At 35.8% G+C, this 20,791-nt stretch overlaps 4 protein-coding genes across 7 annotated transcripts; 2 read left to right on the top strand and 2 right to left on the bottom strand.

The window, feature by feature from the left end:
- On the top strand, window positions 1-3,795 carry LOC103829323 (glutamate receptor 3.2). The gene is made up of 6 exons (XM_033277389.1): window positions 1-288; window positions 364-1,712; window positions 1,814-2,091; window positions 2,167-2,198; window positions 2,678-3,072; window positions 3,146-3,795. Exons 1-6 carry the CDS (start codon window positions 24-26, stop codon window positions 3,566-3,568), a joined length of 2,742 nt encoding a protein of 913 aa, XP_033133280.1. The 5' UTR covers window positions 1-23; the 3' UTR covers window positions 3,569-3,795.
- Window positions 3,796-4,047: 252 nt separating this feature from the next.
- LOC103829162 (monosaccharide-sensing protein 2) lies at window positions 4,048-7,897 on the bottom strand. Of its 4 annotated transcripts, XM_018653204.2 has the most exons (7): window positions 7,676-7,797; window positions 7,376-7,590; window positions 7,113-7,251; window positions 6,414-6,980; window positions 5,257-6,200; window positions 4,749-4,936; window positions 4,048-4,665 (listed from the first exon to the last, which is right to left on the bottom strand). In XM_018653204.2, exons 3-7 carry the CDS (start codon window positions 7,189-7,191, stop codon window positions 4,221-4,223), a joined length of 2,223 nt encoding a protein of 740 aa, XP_018508720.1. In that variant the 5' UTR covers window positions 7,192-7,251; window positions 7,376-7,590; window positions 7,676-7,797; the 3' UTR covers window positions 4,048-4,220. The 4 variants fall into 4 exon arrangements, with proteins under 4 accessions (XP_018508720.1, XP_009103156.1, XP_033134411.1 ...); XM_009104908.3 differs by lacking the exon at window positions 7,376-7,590 and having other exon boundaries at window positions 4,053-4,665; window positions 7,676-7,897; XM_033278520.1 differs by lacking the exon at window positions 7,376-7,590 and having other exon boundaries at window positions 4,053-4,665; window positions 7,724-7,743.
- A 2,799-nt stretch (window positions 7,898-10,696) lies between these two features.
- Window positions 10,697-14,121, top strand: LOC103829070 (calcium-dependent protein kinase 5). The gene is made up of 8 exons (XM_018653206.2): window positions 10,697-10,941; window positions 11,131-11,895; window positions 12,503-12,646; window positions 12,715-12,867; window positions 12,940-13,055; window positions 13,141-13,308; window positions 13,378-13,602; window positions 13,682-14,121. The coding sequence occupies exons 2-8, from the start codon at window positions 11,175-11,177 to the stop codon at window positions 13,790-13,792; spliced, it is 1,638 nt and encodes a 545-aa protein (XP_018508722.2). The 5' UTR covers window positions 10,697-10,941; window positions 11,131-11,174; the 3' UTR covers window positions 13,793-14,121.
- A 925-nt stretch (window positions 14,122-15,046) lies between these two features.
- Window positions 15,047-15,890, bottom strand: LOC103828983. The gene has a single exon (XM_009104669.3). It carries the CDS (start codon window positions 15,754-15,756, stop codon window positions 15,331-15,333), a length of 426 nt encoding a protein of 141 aa, XP_009102917.1. The 5' UTR covers window positions 15,757-15,890; the 3' UTR covers window positions 15,047-15,330.
- Window positions 15,891-20,791: the final 4,901 nt, after the last annotated feature.

Here is a 20,791-nt window from a genome sequence, read left to right as displayed (position 1 = left end):
CTAAACTGATTAAGCCAAAAGCAATGTTTTGGGTTTTGGCTCTGTTGAGCAGCTTCATTGTTCTTAGTGGTGATGTGATAGTTCTTTCAGAGGGAGCTTCTTCAAGGCCACACCATATTAACGTTGGAGCAATCTTCAGTCTAAGCACTTTATACGGTCAAGTCGCAGATATCGCCATGAAAGCTGCAGAGGATGACGTCAACTCCGATCCCACCTTCCTTAATGGATCTAAACTGCGTATACTAATGTATGACGCCAAGCGCAACGGCTTCCTCAGCATCATGAAAGGTTGAGAAAAAAAAAAAAAGTTAGTTACTGATTCTTTTTTTTTTTTTAAACTAATTCTGTTTTTTTTTTTCACAGCATTGCAATTTATGGAGACTGATTCTGTAGCTATCATCGGTCCACAGACATCAATCATGGCTCACGTACTCTCTTACCTCGGCAACGAGCTAAACGTCCCCATGTGTTCATTCACAGCGTTAGACCCAACTCTCTCCCCTCTCCAGTTCCCTTTCTTCGTCCAAACAGCCCCCAGCGACCTCTTCCTGATGCGCGCCGTCGCGGAGATGATCACCTACTACGGCTGGTCTGATGTCATTGCGCTCTACAACGACGACGACAACAGCAGGAACGGTGTAACATCCTTGGGAGACGAGCTAGAAGGGAGGCGATGCAAGATCTCTTACAAGGCCGTGCTTCCTCTAGACGTGGTGATCGGGAGTCCACGCGAGATCGTCGATGAGCTGGTTAAGATTCAGGGGATGGAGTCACGCGTGATTATTGTCAACACGTTTCCTAAAACGGGTAGGATGATTTTTAAGGAGGCCAAGAGGCTTGGGATGATGGGGAGAGGGTATGTGTGGATCGCCACGACTTGGATGACTTCTCTGTTGGATTCGGCTAACCCTTTGTCTCTTCCCAAGGTGGCTAAGTCTCTTACAGGAGTACTGACGCTTCGCATCCACACTCCAGAGTCGAGAAAGAAGAGAGACTTCGCAGCGCGGTGGAAGAAGCTGAGCAATGGGACTGTTGGGTTAAATGTTTATGGACTCTATGCGTATGACACGGTCTGGATCATCGCTAGAGCTGTCAAGAGTCTTCTTGACAGCGGAGCGAACATCTCCTTCTCCAGCGACTCGAGGCTAAACCACTTGAAGGGAGGGACGTTGAATCTAGCTGCATTGAGCATGTTTGATCAAGGACAGCAGTTTCTTGATTATATAGTGGAGACAAAGATGTCGGGTGTTACAGGTCCGGTAGAGTTTCTCCCGGACAGATCGATGATTCAGCCAGCGTACGACATTATTAACGTGGTCGGCGACGGGTTGAGGCAGATAGGGTACTGGTCTAACCACTCTGGGCTCTCTGTTATACCTCCCGAGCTACTATTCAGCAAGCCTTCGAACCGTTCGAGCTCAAACCAGCATCTGAAGAATGTGACTTGGCCTGGTGGAGGTTCTGTTACGCCGCGTGGATGGGTGTTTCCTGACAACGGGAGGAGGTTGAGGATCGGTGTGCCTAATAGAGCGAGCTTTAAGGACTTTGTGTCAAAGGTCAATGGTAGCAACCAGATAGATGGGTACTCCATTAATGTCTTTGAAGCTGCGGTAAAACTGCTTTCTTATCCGGTTCCTCATGAGTTTGTCCTCTTTGGAGACGGTCTCAAGAACCCAAACTACAATGATCTTGTCAACAATCTCACTACAGGGGTGAGTTAAAAGGATCTACTAGAGGTCGTTAGATAAATAGATCATAAACAAAGACTTGGCTTGTGACAATGTTGAGTTATTTTCATTGTTTTTGGTTTCAGGTGTTTGATGCTGTGGTGGGAGACATAGCGATTGTTACGAAGCGGACAAGGATTGTGGATTTCACTCAGCCATATATAGAATCAGGGCTTGTGGTGGTTGCTCCTGTTACAAAGCTAAATGATACTCCTTGGGCGTTCTTACGGCCTTTTACTCCTCCAATGTGGGCTGTTACAGCAGCTTTTTTCCTCATCGTTGGATCAGTGATATGGATTCTTGAACATAGGATCAACGATGAGTTCCGTGGACCTCCAAGGAGACAAATTGTTACTATACTCTGGTTAGTATACAATCACTGAAGCTGCACTATAGCATACCTAAAGACCTCACAAGCTCTATTTTGTTTTCAATGCAGGTTCAGCTTCTCAACGATGTTTTTCTCCCACAGTAAGTTCATGCTGAAACTCTTAGGGCAGTTTATCCAAAACCGAAGAACTGAACCATAAACCAAATTTCATAAATATCCGGACGGATCCCATATCTCTCAAACCGAAACCAAAATCGAACCGAGACCTGATATATTTAAATTATCCGAATTACCTGATATTTTTATATGAACAGACAGAATTGCCTGATATTTAACCTAAAGGACCCAAATTATCCAACGTTTTTACTGTATTATCCGAAATTAACTGAATACAAGAATCAAATTGGACCCAATTTTTTCGGATATTAGATGGTTCCCAATTTTGCTATCTTAACAGAACCGGTCTAATTTTGTAAATAACCGAACGGTTTTTAAATTTTTAGAACCGAAAAACCAGAACCAAACTGAAACCAAACTCCCCATGCTTCTGAAACTGCAGCTAGCAATTAGAGTCCATGCACAGATTTTTTTTACATCTTGTATGAATTCAAACTTGCAGGAGAGAATACAGTGAGCACACTCGGCCGTATCGTGTTGCTCATCTGGCTTTTTGTGGTTCTGATCATCACCTCAAGCTACACAGCTAGTCTCACATCCATTCTCACAGTTCAACAGCTCAACTCACCGATCAAAGGAGTAGACACACTCATAAGCAGCAGCGGACGCGTTGGGTTTCAGGTAGGTTCTTATGCTGAAAACTACATGATCGATGAGCTTAACATCGCCAGATCAAGACTAGTGGCACTAGGCTCTCCAAAAGAATACGCTACAGCTCTTCAAAACGGGACTGTCGCTGCGATTGTGGATGAACGCCCTTATGTTGACCTCTTCCTCTCGGAGTTCTGTGGGTTTGCCATTAGAGGCCAAGAGTTCACAAGAAGCGGCTGGGGGTTTGTGAGTATCCTTATGTCTCTCTTCTGCTTGTTTGTTTAAACAGTATTCTTGATTATCTTTATTTTGTTTGAAGGCATTCCCAAGAGACTCTCCGTTAGCAGTTGACATGTCAACGGCCATCTTAGGTCTATCGGAAGCAGGGAAGCTTCAGAAGATACATGACAAGTGGCTTTCAAAGTCCAACTGTAGTAACGTGAACGGTTCAGCGTCAGATGATGATCCAGAACAGCTTAAGCTCCGTAGCTTCTGGGGGTTGTTCCTCCTGTGTGGGATTGCTTGTTTCATCGCTCTCTTTATCTACTTCTTCATGATAGTCCGTGACTTTTGTAACCACCACAAGAAGCCTGAGGAAGAAGAAGCTACGGTTCCTTCACCAGAAGTGTCACGTTCTAAAACACTGCAGACGTTTCTAGCTTATTTCGATGAAAAGGAAGCCGAGTCCAGCAGAAGGTTGAAACGTAAACGGAACGATGATCTTTCATTAAAGTCTTCTTGACCAATGTGACAGATATAATCATCATATGCAGACAACATACCTCATACGTTTAGTAGTAAGGACAGGGGATTTTGACAAAAGTATATGGAACATTTTAACACTATATGTATATATTAGTGCATAACCATAAAGTCTATATATGTTAATGGCAATGCATAACATAAAGTTGCAAGACAAAGCTTAAGCTGTATTGCATAATCTTATAGAAGAAAAACTTTGCATCTCCCTTTATCTTTCCAGTTTTTTTTTTTAGTTTATCTTTGTGGAAATTATTCTTAGTTTATGGATTCTGCAAATGGCAAGCGTAGTGTTCTAAAAATCAGTGTAGACAGCGCGCATAAATAACAATTTGGACTTAAAGAAAATGATATTTTAGACCGATTTTTATTTAGATACTCAAAAAATTGGTCAAAACCCCGTTTAATCAATAATCTCATATAAAACATTAACTACTTACTAGCTATTTGTTGAACATTGAGTAAAATGATAATAAAGAGATTTGTACTAAAAAAGTCTGAAACTTTTTTTCTCCCCACCAGAGGGAGAAGAAACAGAGAGAGAGATGATTATTACTGCACAAAGTAGAAACACAACAACAAATCCACACCAACATGGTAACATTACAAACTTTGAACTCCTGTCTTTTTGTTTCTCAGTTGTTTTTTTCAGCTTCAGCTTGTCTAGCTCCAACAGAGAAGAACTCAGTGATGACTTCAAGTGGCATACCTTTAGTTTCAGGGACTTCAAGGTACACAAAGGCCCACGAGATGCAACATACGACTGCATACATTCCAAACACACCAGCAAGTCCAATGGATTTAAGCAGCACAGGGAGACTGTAAGTGACTATAATGTCACATATCCAGAACGTGAGGGCACAAATGGCGATGCAGATCCCACGTACTCGAGTTGGGAAGATCTCTGAGCAGAGGATGTTTGGAGTAGGACCAAAACCCATCACGAAGAAACAGAAGTAGAGAACAACGCTTACTGTTGATAAGACCGCGTGGACAATGCTGTTCATGTGGACTAGATTCGAGATTACTAAGACTATTAGAGATGCTATCAAGATTGGAATCGTAGTGAGCAGCAACGTCCTGCAAAAACACACATCATTGTTTCATTTAGCTTCATGAATCAAACAAATAACACAGGAAGTATTTATGTTTTTTTAAATCACCTTCGACCAGAGAGATCCATGAGCCTCATTGCAACAGCTATTGCAGGTAACATCACAAAGGTTGTCAATGCGCTTATAAGTAAAGATGATGAGGAAGAACTAATCCCCAAGTTTGATAGTAGAATCCCAACACCTGCCTGCTCTAGGATTTGAGGTGTGTAATAAAGAACTCCATTGATGCCTGAGAACTGCAGTTCCAAGAGGAGTCAGACAAACATATATTTATCTTAAACCGAAAAAACATATATGCTGATATTTATGTCTCTAGGATTATTCAGTTCGGGTAGTTTGGCTTTCGGTTGGTTTAGTTTAACATAAATCTTACAGAATTACCGAAATAAAATTCGGTTCGGTATTTGGTTAGTTTGGTTTTTGAAAATTCTACCAAAATTTTAATTTTGGTTAGATTTCGTTAAATTTTGTTAAAAATTTTGGATAAATTCGGTTATTTTGGTTAGTTCGGTTCAAAATCCCAGGCCTAGATATCTCTCTATCTAGTTTAGATTACCTGCTGAAGTATCTGAAGGCCAACTCCTACGAATAGAGCACGTTTGACACCAGGATCCTGAAGATCATGCCAAAGTGATCCTTTAACTGTTTCAGATGGATGAACCATAGCAGGACCAATAGTATGTTCTCTGAGAAGGTCTTTGGAGTAAAGAGCCGGTTGGCTAACCAAAGCAGACGCTTGTACAAACTCTGCCTCACCGGTTCCTTCACCTCCAGGCAATGAAACAATGGAGCCACGTCGAGATCCAGGGAAGCCTTCTTGATGCAAGTAAATCCTCTTAAACCCACCTTCTTTCTGCCCTGACTCATCTTCTCTTTCAGTCCATTTCCACGCCACTTGCCATCCACCTCCAATCCCCATACTCCCCGCTCCTCCTCCTTCCCCGTGAGCTCCCTGCACTTGGCTCCCATGTCTGAAGGTAGAAAGTGGTCCATGACCTGAGTGCATGTCTTTCTCCATGCTTGTCGTTTGACGTGAGATCAAAGGAGAATGTAGATCATCATCTGAATCTTCTCCACGGTCCGTTGGATAGTCCTCACCTTCTCCAACAAGATTCTCTTCATCCCACTCCTCGTTCCTTGTTTGATTCCCTCCTACGCTGAACATGCTCCCAAAATGTGGGAACAAGGCACTCCTCATGCTTCCAGTCTCTGGCATCTTCTCGTGAACGCTCCCAAAGAGTGTGACAAGTGGATCGACCAATGAGCCTTGCCTCCTGCTCATTGTACTCCCATGGCGAGACAGAACACTCACTGTGCTTCCTCCTTTCACTGGCCTAGCAACCCAACTCAGCCCTTCTTCCGCACCGTACAGCTTAATCTGATCCTTATCCACAGCTATGTCAAGATCATTAGCAACGTCATCCGCAGGCCCGATTATATATTCCTCTATGGTTGTTTCACCTCCAATCCCAAGTCCCTCAACCAACAAAGCCATCTCACCTATACGCATTGCCACATAAAAAACATTTAAAAGACAAAATAATATCTTCATTTTGTAGAATCGTCTGTAATATTTCTCAGAATTTCTAATAGCTTAATAAAGAATTTTCATTTTGTAGAATCATCGGTAATATTTATCATAATTTGCAATAACATAAAAAAAAATATCTTCACTGATGTAAAAATTAGACTGAGAATGATTTAAAGACTAACCGGACACATCTTCTCGACCACGTAGCCTCTGAAGAACCCGCTTAGCTTCAAGCATTCGACCTTTGCTCACCAACCACCTCGGAGACTCAGGCAAGAAGAAGATTGTGAGGAAGAAAAACACAAGCGAAGGCACAAAAAGGACACCAAGCATCAACCTCCAGCTAGGAGATGGCATCAAAGACATTCCGAAAACCATACAGTAAGACAAGAACATCCCTCCAGAGCCAGTGAACTGCGGAAGCGTATTCAACAGTCCTCTTATCTCGGGAGGTGCAGTTTCAGATATATAGATAGGAACAAGCGTGACCACTAGACCAACTCCAAACCCATCTAGCAACCTTCCTAAAAGCAGCACATAAACATTTGGAGACCAAAGCATCACTAGAGAACCAACGAAGTAGAGAACTGATGAGAGTATGAGCATGGGACGGCGACCAAGCCAATCAGCTACTCCTCCGGACCATGTTGTGATCAGAGTAGCACCAATAAGTGACATGGCCACAATCAAGCCTTCCATTGATGGGTTACTCTCTAGATGAAACTCCTTTTTTATGTACAACACAGCTCCTGCATAGATCCAAAGATCACACAATCAAATAACTGTAATCAATTAACCATCAAAATCTTTACTTTGGTTCTGATCATAACCATTTATACACATAGTTAAGGGTTTAGAATCATGACAATCAAATTAATCACCTGCAATAGTTGCGTTGTCCCATCCTTGTAACAAGTTGCCAATAGCAGCAGCAACAGCAACAAGCACAGCTCCACTCATAATTTTTTTTTATCTCTTCTCAATAAATCTGAAGTGAATTTTTGCAGAGTCAAAACCCACCTGAAACTCGAAAAATTAAACAAATTCTTATGAGCAAAAGACGAAATATAAAACCAAAAAAGCATGACCTAAGAACATAACAACCGAACTGAAAAGAAACAAAGTGACGTCAAAAGAACAGAACCTAAGAAGTACTTGGAGAGACAGAAGTAAAACCCAGATGTGTCACAATCAAAGAGAAGAACAAAAAAGAAGAGAAAGAGAAGAGAGAATCTAAAGCAAGCGCCAGAGAGTAATAATATATAGAGAGAGATGGGAACTAGGGTTTGCAAGTTGCACTCTGGAGGTACAAATAAGCCAACACTATCATATCAGTGATGAGCCGCTTCAATGGCGTCACTAAGCAATAAAAAAAAAAGCATTCTTTTTTCTTTTCCCTTTTGGTTAAATTAAGATTTCGAGATTAATTTAAAAAAAATATTACTTTAAGTTACGAAAGGACTATGAACAGAGCCTATGGGATTAGCGACACCTGCCGCTTAGCTCCCGTCTTCTCGAACCACGTATGTGTGCTCTCTTCTCTCTCTCTCGTGTTTGCGTACAGAATCTTTCAGAAAATTAAAACACTAAAAAAAGTAAAAAAATATAATCTTAAAAGTTGATTTGGGGCCACGAGTTTGTACATCATTCATTCTCACCGTTAAATATTTTCACATTTTTCGACATGCTCTTCTTAACACACCATCTTGTCAGGGACTCGTGAAGCACAAATGTGAAAAGGTGATTACTTATCAATTGTACTTTGTACCGTATGTCTTCGGAACTAATGAGGTTTCTCTGGTCGACATAAGTTGATACTTTTTGTAAATATGAAAGAGCGATAGGATTGGTTTTTGAAATATTTGATTTATTTGGGATCTTATAAGAAATTATAGATAAATATCTTAGTGTTGTGAAAATAAAGTTATTGGTAAAGTATAAAGTTTAGTTTGTTTACATATCCGAAAAGCATCTTCGAATCATTTCAACTTTTCATAATTAATCCAAGAAAGAAAGAAAAAAAGAAGGAAAAACTCAATTATGGAGAATATTGTCCAGACAGAATGAGACACTTTAACTTTAGCTAATAGTGTGAGTCGTCTGTTACAACAAGATGAACATTTTTAACCTTAATTACTATATTTTCTTACTAAGTTAAAAGGGAAGAAAAAGTTATATTGATGATTCGTATATTCGTTTTCCAAAAGCATTTAAACTCGTTATACAGTAAAGAAAAAGAAACTAATGATGATTTTACTTAGGTATATAATGTCATCATTTTAACTTCACTCGACGTTCTTATTAACACAAATCACGACTTGTATTTCTGATTTACAAATCTAGACCAACAAAACAAAAACATGCATGTCACTACAACTATTGGCTTCCTGAAAGCAAATATCTATGTATTTGTTAGACGTCGTTGTTACAGTTCATATACTTTGACCGCAACGGTTGATGTATTTTGAACATAGAAAAATACGTATCCAAATTGGTTTTTGAGTATTTATGGCTCCAGACTTTTTTGATATATAGAACAAAACTTATGTATGGAAAGAACAGTACACGCCACACAAATATAAGAACAGAAGAATCGAATATATATGATTCTTTTTTTTCAAAAAAAAAGAATATATATGATTCTTCTGTCTACATCTAACAGTTCATCATTCATCATTGCAGCTTAAATTCCGTAGAATGAGGGGAAAATGAACCATGTTTATTAGTTAAGATATTTTCCAGTGCTCATCATTTCTAGTACTAGCATTTTAGGAGAGAAAAGAGAAAGAACTGAGATAGAAACATCACACGATTACAACATAACCACAAGCAAGTTAAAAGAGGATGCATCTAGTTATTCAACACTTCAAATAGTTCAAAATCTTGAATCACTACGACACTACATAGTTTTATGGTTAGTAAAAAGGTTAACATATCTTTTCATTCCCAAGAAAGACATGGTTCAGGTATAGTTAAATAAGATGCAGATGTCATGTGAACCATGTTCATTCCACATGAAACACCCAGCCCGTCAGACTTCAAACTCTCTAACTAGATTTAAGATGTTGTACTATTGATGTAGTTCTTAGGTTTATTTCCTATAGCCGTTGTTTCAAAAGGTTTGTTTCGAATTAATTTTTCATTATTGATAAACATATCCTAAACTAACATTTTTGAGAATTAACTCATAATATTGCAAGAGATCACTTTGCGTGGCTTGGAGATCTCTAAAAGAAACACATGACTTTCACTAGGAAATTTTAATTTAACTATTTCTCCTTCAGGGACCTTTGTTTCTTTATTCTTTAAAACATATATACTTTACTAGCTTTTGTTTCTTTATTCATTGCAATGTCTCCTACAAATATCTTTATTTTACTCAAGTTGTAGCAACTGTGTGGAATAAAGCTCTTCGGAGGAACTGGAGAAAACGACAAACGCACATGTAAATTTTGTCTTCAAGTTCATAGCTCTCTAACCACTAATTAAACCGTATTGGCTTGAACCGGCGGCGCCTAGATAAACCGAAACTTCTTGCCATGGACTCAGTGTGTTGACCATATAAATAAAAACATCGTGTTTAGTGCTAATATCCTAGTTGTAAACTTGTAATGATATTAGTATGTGTTACCAATATAATAAAAACGAATATGCTAATGTCATTTATTCAAGCCAACTCTTGTTTTGACCCGATCTTTTTATAGTTATTTTGATGACCATTTTTACAATAATAAAAGACTTAAGAGTTGCAACTAAATTATATACTAAAGAAAAGGTTTTGTACAAGGATTGAGAGTTTTAGCCGTAAGCATTTGAGTATTCGTTCGAATTTGGATTATATTTTCCATATTTTAGATCTTTCAAATATAGAGAATATAAAACTTACATATATTTTTAATTTGTGGTTGGGTTCAAGTTAATTTAAAACCTACTAATTTGGGATTCATATCGATTCAAATATTTTATATCCAAAATAACAAAACATACGCATATAAACTTTGGTTAATAGTTCAGTTTGGGCATAATCCGAAATGAATTGATCTCCAAATTATTCATAGTGAAGATCTATTTGAATATTTCACAAGAAACTAATTTTTCAGATTAAATCCGGTTTGTTTTTTTTATTATATAGTTTGTCCATGACTAGTACGAAAGTTGAATGATATAAATCTGAATCCAAAACTTGAAGTTGTAAGTCAATGACCACACCAAAAAAAAGAGAGTTGGCTTTGTCAATGGTCAATTGGTCATCAACTTATAATCATTTTGTTCATCGAACAAAAAAAAAAATTCTCTAATCTACCAAAACCATTATTCTTTAAATAATACTTACAAAGACAAGAAGGTGAGAGGAAACCGCGTAGGGTCAGTCAGACAGAAGTAGCTGGTGAGCACTAAAGGCAGCAGTCTTAAAGAACTTTCGTCGCACAATCATCGCCGTAAAATAAACACACAAAACTCTCATCCAACGACTCTAATTACCCGACCAGTCTCTCAGCAATCAATAACTGAAAATATCTATTTTTATTCTTTAACTTGAATCTCGAATTAAAAAAAACTGTGTGATTACAACATTAAATATTGTAGCTTTCCCCTTCTTTTTCCACCTTCCTTCGTCCCTCAAGTTTTTCTCTTTTCCTTTTAAATCAGATTCCTAATCCATATCCATTCTCTTCAGTCTTCTCTTTCCACCCTTCTCTGAGATTACTGGTAAGTGAATAACTAGATCCTCTGTTCTGTTTCTGATTCCAACTAAAAGTAAACTCATGTTTGACTTGACTTTTTAGTACTACTTGTGTTCTTGTCTTGTTGATCTGAACTGGGTTTTGCTGTTTTTCTTCTTGTGATTGATAAAGTTCGTTACTTTAGAAGGTTTGACTTAGTTTTATCTATAAACAGTTTCGTTGGATGAAGAACATAGAGAGTCAAAGCTTCTGTCTTTAATGGGCAATTCATGCCGCCGATCTTCCAAAGACAAAATCCACCAAGGCAATAACAACAACACTAAGCCTGAAGACAGTAACTCCAAATCCTCAGATCGCTCTACAGAGATCATCATTCCTCAAGAACTCCCCAAAGAAGCTCACAACAAGGATCCAGCTCTCGTTATCCCTCTAAAAGAACCAATCATGAGACGCAACATGGACAACCAAGCCTACTACGTCCTCGGCCACAAGACCCCGAACATCCGCGACCTCTACACGCTAAGCCGTAAGCTAGGACAAGGCCAGTTCGGGACAACTTACCTCTGCACGGAGCTCGCCACTGGGGTTGACTACGCTTGCAAGTCGATATCCAAGAGGAAGCTGATCTCTAAAGAAGACGTTGAGGATGTTAGAAGGGAGATTCAGATCATGCACCATTTGGCTGGTCACGGTAACATTGTTACCATCAAGGGAGCTTATGAGGACTCTTTGTATGTTCACATTGTGATGGAGCTTTGCGCTGGAGGGGAGTTGTTTGATAGGATTATTCAGAGAGGGCATTATAGTGAGAGGAAAGCTGCTGAGCTGACTAAGATCATTGTTGGAGTTGTTGAGGCGTGTCATTCTCTTGGTGTTATGCATAGAGATTTGAAGCCTGAGAATTTCTTGTTGGTTAATAAGGATGATGATTTTTCACTCAAGGCTATTGATTTTGGACTGTCTATCTTTTTCAAACCAGGTATGATGTTTTGAAGCTTAGTTAATGTTTGGGTTTAGGTCTGGCATTTCGGATATTGTTTAAGGTAGTTTGGGTAGGGGGCTAGAATATCTATTTACTACCTGACCTATTTTTTGTTTGGTTCAGGTAGTTTCGGGTTCTGTTCGGTTCGCATAGTAAAACTAGAAACCGGAAAATACCCATAAAAAATCCGGTTCCATTTGGTTCCGGTTTGGTTAGTTCAAATAATTTGGATTAAATATCAGGTATTTTGGGTAAAATATCGAATTAATCTAAAATATTTGAATTACTTTGGATATTTTAAATAGAAATTATCCATATACTTTCGGAAAAATTCAAATATTTTCGGATACTTTTGATATTTTAAAATTATAAAAATAAATATTTAGTTATGTTATATGTATATATAATTAATATTTTTATATTCGGTATCAGTTTGCTTCTCGGTTTGGTTATTTTGGATATATAAATATATAAATCATTCGGGTATTTGAGGGTTTTTGTCCGGTTCTGGTTTTGGGTATTTCGGTTCCGGTTTTTTTTTTGCCCAGGTCTAGTTTGGGTTAGGTGTTTATGAAACTGATTAGCTTAGTTTTGATCTTTTCAGGTCAAATATTCACTGATGTTGTTGGGAGTCCATACTATGTTGCTCCTGAGGTTTTGCTCAAACGTTATGGGCCTGAAGCGGATGTGTGGACCGCTGGTGTTATACTTTATATACTGCTAAGCGGAGTCCCACCTTTCTGGGCAGGTAATACCAGTTTCTTAGTCATTTAGAGAGTCTCACTTACCTGAAATGTGTTTTGTTTTTGGAATCAGAAACACAGCAAGGGATATTTGATGCTGTGTTGAAGGGATATATTGACTTTGATTCAGACCCGTGGCCTGTTATATCAGACAGTGCTAAAGACTTGATCCGGAGAATGTTATGCTCCAAGCCTGCAGAGCGCTTGACAGCTCACGAAGTCTTGCGTATGTGTTCACATAGAGATTGTTACTTTTAGCAACCATCGATAGACTTATTATCTATGTGTTGTTTCTCAGGTCATCCATGGATCTGTGAGAACGGTGTGGCGCCAGATAGAGCACTTGATCCAGCTGTGCTGTCACGTCTCAAGCAGTTCTCTGCAATGAATAAACTAAAGAAGATGGCTTTGAAGGTTAGTGTCTTTTAATCCCTTTTTATCTTCTATGTTCTTTGCATCACACTTCTCTTGACATTGTTTGTTTTTTTGGGATCATCAGGTGATAGCTGAGAGCCTCTCTGAAGAAGAGATTGCTGGTTTAAGGGAGATGTTTCAGGCAATGGATACTGATAACAGCGGTGCAATCACGTTTGATGAACTCAAAGCTGGACTGAGGAAGTATGGATCCACCTTGAAAGACACAGAGATCCATGATCTAATGGAAGCGGTACAGATCTAATCTTTACTTGGCCGTTTTGTTTGTGTATTCTTAACACTGGATCTCTTGTATTGACAGGCTGATGTGGACAACAGTGGGACAATAGACTACAGCGAGTTCATTGCAGCGACCATCCATCTCAACAAACTTGAACGTGAAGAACATCTTGTGGCTGCCTTTCAATACTTTGACAAAGATGGAAGTGGCTACATTACGATCGATGAGCTGCAACAAGCGTGTGTTGAACATAGTATGACTGATGTTTTTCTTGAAGACATCATCAAAGAAGTTGATCAAAACAATGTAAGCTTTTACTATGAAGACTAGTGTTGAGGCGTGAGATGATTAAAAGTTTATTGATTGTTTTTGTTTATGTTAACAGGATGGGAAGATTGATTATGGTGAGTTTGTGGAGATGATGCAAAAGGGAAATGCAGGTGTTGGGAGAAGAACGATGAGAAATAGTCTGAACATTAGCATGAGAGACGCCTAGAGGTTGTTTCTTTTCCCTTGTGTGTGTTTAATCTGTTGACTTCAAAGGTGTGTTCTTGTTCATGAGATCAACACTCTCTAGATGCTCACCACATATAAGGAGGAGGAGGAGGAGGAGGAGAAAGACCTGTGGAAGATTGAGCTAATGTTCAATGACATTGTGACTTATTAGTTTTTCTTTACCTCTTTGTGGGTTGTTTGTGTGTTTGTTTTGTTATGGCCATTGAAGTTAGACCTTTGTTCATCTTCAAACTTGTTCAATCTTTGTATCTCTAAAACGGAAAATATCTTTTTTATGTTGTGTTTCTCTTTTCTAAGCATGTTTACTTTCTTTCTAGACGATTACAACCCTTCATCAATATCAGACAACACAGTTGGGTTTAAAATAAAAAATATATATAAAAAACGAAAACACCAATGGCATTTGATGAGCTAGCAAGTCTCAATCATGTAATCAAGATGTGCTTTTTTCTAGGTGTGTATCTGTCTTTCACACTCAAATAAAACCAAAACTCAAGGCTGTTCCACACACAATCATTCATTGGCACCAATCTGTAAATTGGAACACTACCAAAACCATTTTTGTACATATATAAATGTGTTGTTGGCAACATTCAGATTCACATGCTTTGTAACGCCGCAACCTTGAACAAAACTTATAATATCAAATTTAATTTTGGTGTCATTTTCTTACCAATCAACACATTCGTAACCTAAACAAAATTTTAAACCGATGCCTACTTAATCAGATTTTGAAGCAAACATCGCATAAGTATAAACGATCACAAACTGAATCATAAAACTTACTGTTAAATAATGCTGGTTTTTATTTGTTAATGTAAATTTTTTTTTGTCATCATATTTGAATGTAAATAATGTAGGTTTTTTTAATAATTATGATAAATAAAAATAAATAAACAATTTGCCACCGACGATATACATTACTCCCACCGACAAATGCTATGTCGGCTGTGCATCTCAGTTTAATGCAACCGACGTTTCGTTTAGATTAATGTTTTTCACATTCACATTATCGTGCTAAACCTCCACAAAATGGGATAATATTTACAGTGTCATTATTATATTTATCTGAAAACAACATAACTCGTAAGTTTTCACTTTTCACTAATAAAAGAGTGGTGTCGGTCATGAATCCTCAGATGTTTGGTTTTTTACTTTGTAACTTGTAACGTTTTTGAATCTGTTTTTTACTACTATAATGATGACGGTGGCCAAAGAATTGGCGCGTAAAAACTGAAACAAAATAACAGACTTCTATATAGTTGCATGGTTATTAAATACAAAAAAAATACAACTGCACAACATATATATAAAGCAAATCAAATTAATAATAATAATTAAAAATCTAGGCAGATTAATCATAGCAACAAAATACAACATCAAACTTTCTTTTTTCAAAAAACACATCGTCGCTTGTATAAGATTTGATGATTATACTCCCAACTGATTCATGCACGAAAAAGGAAACATATCTCTCGACCGTTCGAGTTTGATTATCAAAGCGACAATCATATATCATCATTGTTGACGCTTGTATTTGGGAAGAGTGTCGGAAGAAGAGCCCACGAGACTGCGGATCCGAGAACGGAGCTTGAGGAACACGTGCATTATGCTTCCTCTGTTCTGAGAACCTATTGTTTTGGCTTCTTCTCTGTTAAGCTCGAGATCTCTTATGAAGATAGGTTTTCTCGAGAGGATCCATGACCAGCCCCACTCCCACCACTCTTTCACAGAGCTTCCCACTTGCTTTCCCATGTCTGAAACGGACTTGGACTTGGGGAATCGAGATGCGATCTCTGATGGTTGGTTTAGGAGGTTGAGTGAGAGGGAAGAGAGACGACGGCGGATAACACCATGCTCATCTTTAGTGGAGGGGCTGAGGCGTTGAGAGACGGGGAGAGAAGCGGGTTTGCGAATCTGGAGAGTCTCCATCATTGAGCTCATTGCTTTTCTGACTTGTGCAGAGAGAAAGAGAGAGATCTGAAGAAGAAGAAGAAGAAGAAGAAGAAATGAAAGTTTTCCGTTTTGGAGTAAAACTTAGGGGTGGGAAGTAGTGATCACAGCTCTAACACAGGCTGTGTTTTTATTCCCACGCTTTTTTTGTTTTTCAAAACCAACCCATATTTTTAAGTCAAATCCAAAACCAACCCCTTTTTTTTTGTTCATACTATTCATCAATAAAATTTCCATACTATCCTTATGTTTTTGAATTATTCACAAAATTGCCATTTTTATTTGTTTTTTTATTAATTTCGAAATTAACAAAAAACCAAATACACCCTAACCATTTCTTCTTATTTACAAAAATGCCATCATCATCAATTTTTCCAACCACCATGAACCACCATTTTTGAGCTCTAAAGCTCTAGAATTCAATTTTCAACCACTTTTTTTCTCATTCTAACCCAAAAAACTTCATTTCCTCTCATTTCCTCTACATTTCCATCTAAAAAACTCTCATAACTATCATTTTCATAATCACAAACTTCATATTTTCGAGTTTCTTCATTAGTGAATCGTTAAAGATGCTTCTTTTTGCTCATATTTGGAGTTTGGACGGTTGAAAAGGTTGGAAACGAGCTTTACACATGAAAAAGGTAACTATTTACATGGTTTTCGTTCTTTTTTCAGATCTGTGTCGCGACGGTAGACTGTTTTGTATGTCTACGCCTCCGTGGAGACTTACGATGCAGTCTATTTGTCAACGCACGGGTTAGTTTTGCAATTGACCAGACAAATTTTTTTTCTAACGCAGACTTCCCCAGTAGTCTCCGTCTTTACCTTTAACAACAAAAATAAAACTTTCGGTAGACTTACTAAGACGTCTACCTAAAAGAGGTTAGTTTTTCATTTGACCAAACTTTTGACTTTTCAAAATAGACTTCAACGGAACTCTACAGAATGTAGACTGCCACCGAAGTCTATAAAAGGTCAGTTTTGCATTTGACCAAAACTTTGACTTCGTGGAATAGGTTAGTTTTGTGTTTGACCAAAAAGTTTAAAAAGCAATCAAAAATTTATTAAATTGTAGACTTCATATGCAGTCTTCTTATCTTAAAAAAAAAATGTAGACTGCGTATAAAGTCTACTTTTTTATTTTGGTCAAATGCAAAACCAACCCGTCGGATTTGAGAGTAGACTTCACAAGAAGTCTACACACCCGTAGACGTTCATTTCAATCTACTGATTTGAAGTCAAACTTGGTCAATTGCAAAACTAACCTCTTTCAAAAAAATTCAAACATGTAGACTGCATATGAAGTCTAGTTCTGAAAGTCAAATCTTGGATGAATTCTGGTCAATTACAAAAAGTAACCTGTTTAAATTGTAGACCGAAAAGAAAGTCTACATGTACAAAATCACAACTTTTATTCAACTATAGAAAGCAACCCGTAAAATGGTCAATTGCAAAAACCAACCCAAAGAGTAGACCTATTTGACAGTCTACGTCTGTAAACTGAAAAGAACGTCTACATCTTCAGAGACTGAATATTAAGTTTGCATAGAAAAATTTATAAAAATGTGAATTTGTGTATTATTCATTAAATTTTTTCTAGATTTTTTGTTTGACAGTGTGTGTTAGTTAATCCTAATGGGTTTGAGTGATTTTGAAAAGAATTTTTTTTTATAATTATGAAGGTATAATTCATTTGATTTGACAATGTTGTTAGCTAATAATTGTAGACGTATTTGTAAGTCTTCGTTTATAGTTTTGCTAGTAAGGCTGAGCTTGTTTCAAAGCTGAAGTCGGTGACTGTGGAATATAAATTTACATTCTCAGCATATAAGACAACGAAAACTCTGTATGTGGCTAAGTGTCGTGTTCAAGGATGTGGTTGAAAACTTAGAGCGAGTGTGAAGCATGGGCCAAAGACATTTTAGATGACAAAATATTCGAAAAGGATGAAGAATCGGAAAGGTTGAAGAATGTTCATTATGCATGATGGCAGTACACATGGTAAACTTCTTGAAATGACACAAGAAAATTATGATCTGGACAACAAAATTGAGAAGATGGTGCTAACCTATTTCTTACCAAACATCATTTAAAACAAATGACTCCGAATAGGAAAATACTCATCTTATGCATGTCACGAATAATCGACAAGTACGGAACTTGATCGAATTATCTAAGACACACTTTGTACGCCTTTGTGTATCAAGCCTGCGCCAAATACACTAAAAATTTTTGGATTGACTATATGTTAGATAATAAGTGTAGACGTTTTTGTAAATCTACAAATGTTGACTGCAGTTGAAGTCTACGTCGTAAATTCTATTAAAAGTGTATTTGTGTATTATTCATCATATTTTTTCATGATTTAGTTATTTTACAGTGTATGTTAGTAAAATTTTAATGGTCTTGGATGAATTTCACAATTTAATGTGTTATAATTATACACTTGATACTTATTGCAAATTGTTTTGATTAGTGTTATTTTTGAAAATTTTTGGGAAAATTTTGTATAGATTTTCTTCTTCTCACATGTGTGTTAGTTATTATTTTAGCTTATGGTGGTTTTACTTGTTTGGTTGGTTAGATCTTGTGAAAAAATTGATATCTAACAAAAAATTAATAATATCATACAAGTGAAAACAACTAAAAATGAATACAATGTTTATAGATTATGCATTAAAAAATTATTTAAAAATTAATATTTTATTATGAAAGTTATTACAGAGCAATATATTAAAAAGTATTCTTGAGTATGTTTGATTTTTCATAATCTTGATGCTTCAAATAAAGTCTTGGAAAAAGTACCTGCAAAATAAAATAGAGTTATGAGAAAAACATAAGATAAAAAATAAAATCATATTTTAGTAGACTTTTTATTAAGTCTACGTAAAGTTATTGTTTAGTAGACTTTAGTTGAAGTCTACACTAATGGAAAATTTTCATATCTAAAAGTGTGTATTTAGAAAATTTGAAAATACTTTGTTCTGGAAAATATTTCAAAAATGGTTTTTTGTCATCCTTGTAACAAAGCAAAAAGATAATGTATGAATCTATAAATTTAGTTCATTATTAACACAAAATATCTTATAATGAATATATGGAAATCTTACATTTTTGGGAAGATGATTTGAAAACATTGGAAGAGAATACCTGCAAAATAAAATAAAATTATGAAAAATAAGATAAAAACTAAAATCATATTTGAGTAAACTTCTAATGAAATATGCTTAAAAGTCAAGGATAGTAGACTTCATTTGAAGTCTACCAGCCGTAAGTTTTAAGTAGATTTCAAATGAAGTCTACTCTATAAAAAAAAATAGATCTGGAAAATAAATACATTAAAAATATGAAATAAGTTTAAATCTAAAAAACTTTTAAAAATATGATTTAATAGACAAAATAGTTATAAATTAAAGACATATTAATATGAATTTTAATATGTAACTTTATTTGAATATAAATACTAGAACACATATTTTAAATCTATAGATGTAAACCTTACATTTCTAGGAGGAGAAGAAAACAACTATGGAAGAAAATACCTGCAAAATAAGATAAAATTATTAAAAAACATAGAAAAAAAAATTAAAGTCATATTTTTGTAGACTTCCAATGAAGTCTGCTTAAACTTTGTGGTTTAGTAAACTTCATATGAAGTCTGCAAGCTTTAATAAACTTCTTTAGAAGTCTAAACTGTCTAATAATTTTCAGATCTGAAAAAATTTATATATTTTGAAATGTGAAAATAATTTTAAATCTGAAAATACTTTACATAATAGAATTTATAAGGTAAACTAGTAGCAAATTAATGTAGAGAGCTTGATCTATAAATTTATTTGAATATAAACATGTAAATACATATTTTAAATCTATTAATCTAAAACTTACATTTTTAGAGGAGATGATGAAATCCATGAGTGATAATACCTACCAAAAAAAGATAATATTGTGAGAAATAAACATAAAATACACATTTAAAATCTATAGATCTAAAACTTACATTTTTTAAAGGAGAAGATGAAAACCATGAATCATAATATCTAAAATGACAAGATAATATTGTGAGAAAGACTTGAGAAAATTTTAGAGAGAAAGAAGATAATGAGAGAGATTTAGAAACAATTGAGAGAATTTTAGAGAGAAGAGAGAAAGTTTTAGAGAGAAGGGAGAGAGTTTTAAAAACTTGTGCAGCCACTTTAGAGAGAGATTGTATAAATTTTGTTTATATAGGGAGACAAAAATGTAACTAGGTTAAAATTTACGATACTGTAGACTTCGTTTGAAGTCTACTAAAATTAAAATTTTGGAGTAGATCTTACCTTAACATAGTAGACCTTTTTGGAAGTCTACTATAATAATTTAATTATTGTTGTTTATTCTTTATTATTTTAATAATTTTAATATATGATTTATTAAATTTATTTTTTTATTTTTTAATAGTTATAGTATATGATTTCACTTTTTTATTCGTAAGGAACTTAACTTAGTTTAAATATAATGATTTTTTGTAAAACAAATTGAAAAATATAGACTGAAAAAGACGTCTTCAGATAAATAGACTTTATTGTAGGTCTACGAAACCCTAAACCACAAATCTCAAACCCTAAATGTTTTGCTTGATAATCAAAAAGTCTCATTTATACAAAATATAAACTACTAAACATTAATATGCAGATTTAAGTTAATAAAACAAAAAAAAACAAAATCTAAAATCTAACCCTTTGAAATCAACTACTAAAAGACATAACATGTTAGAACCTTTTGTTTGTAAACTATGAACATAGTCTAACACATGATAACCAAATTAGTATATATTCTTCAAAATTGTTCGATTATATGAAATTTTAATTTATTTACTTCATATTATCCATTATATTGATGATTAGTTAAAAATATCACAATAATTATTTTTATACATTTTTAAAATTAAATTATTAGATCAAATTAGAGTGTAGACTACAAAACAAGTATATAAAGTAGACTTCGTAGGAAGTCTATATATATGTAGACTTCTTTTATTACG

This window comes from Brassica rapa, chromosome A01, assembly GCF_000309985.2.
Source record: "Brassica rapa cultivar Chiifu-401-42 chromosome A01, CAAS_Brap_v3.01, whole genome shotgun sequence".
Classification (NCBI taxonomy): Eukaryota; Viridiplantae; Streptophyta; class Magnoliopsida; order Brassicales; family Brassicaceae; genus Brassica; species Brassica rapa.
The sequence above is the reverse complement of the archived record's forward strand: the minus strand, read 5'-3'. Positions and strand labels throughout refer to the sequence as shown.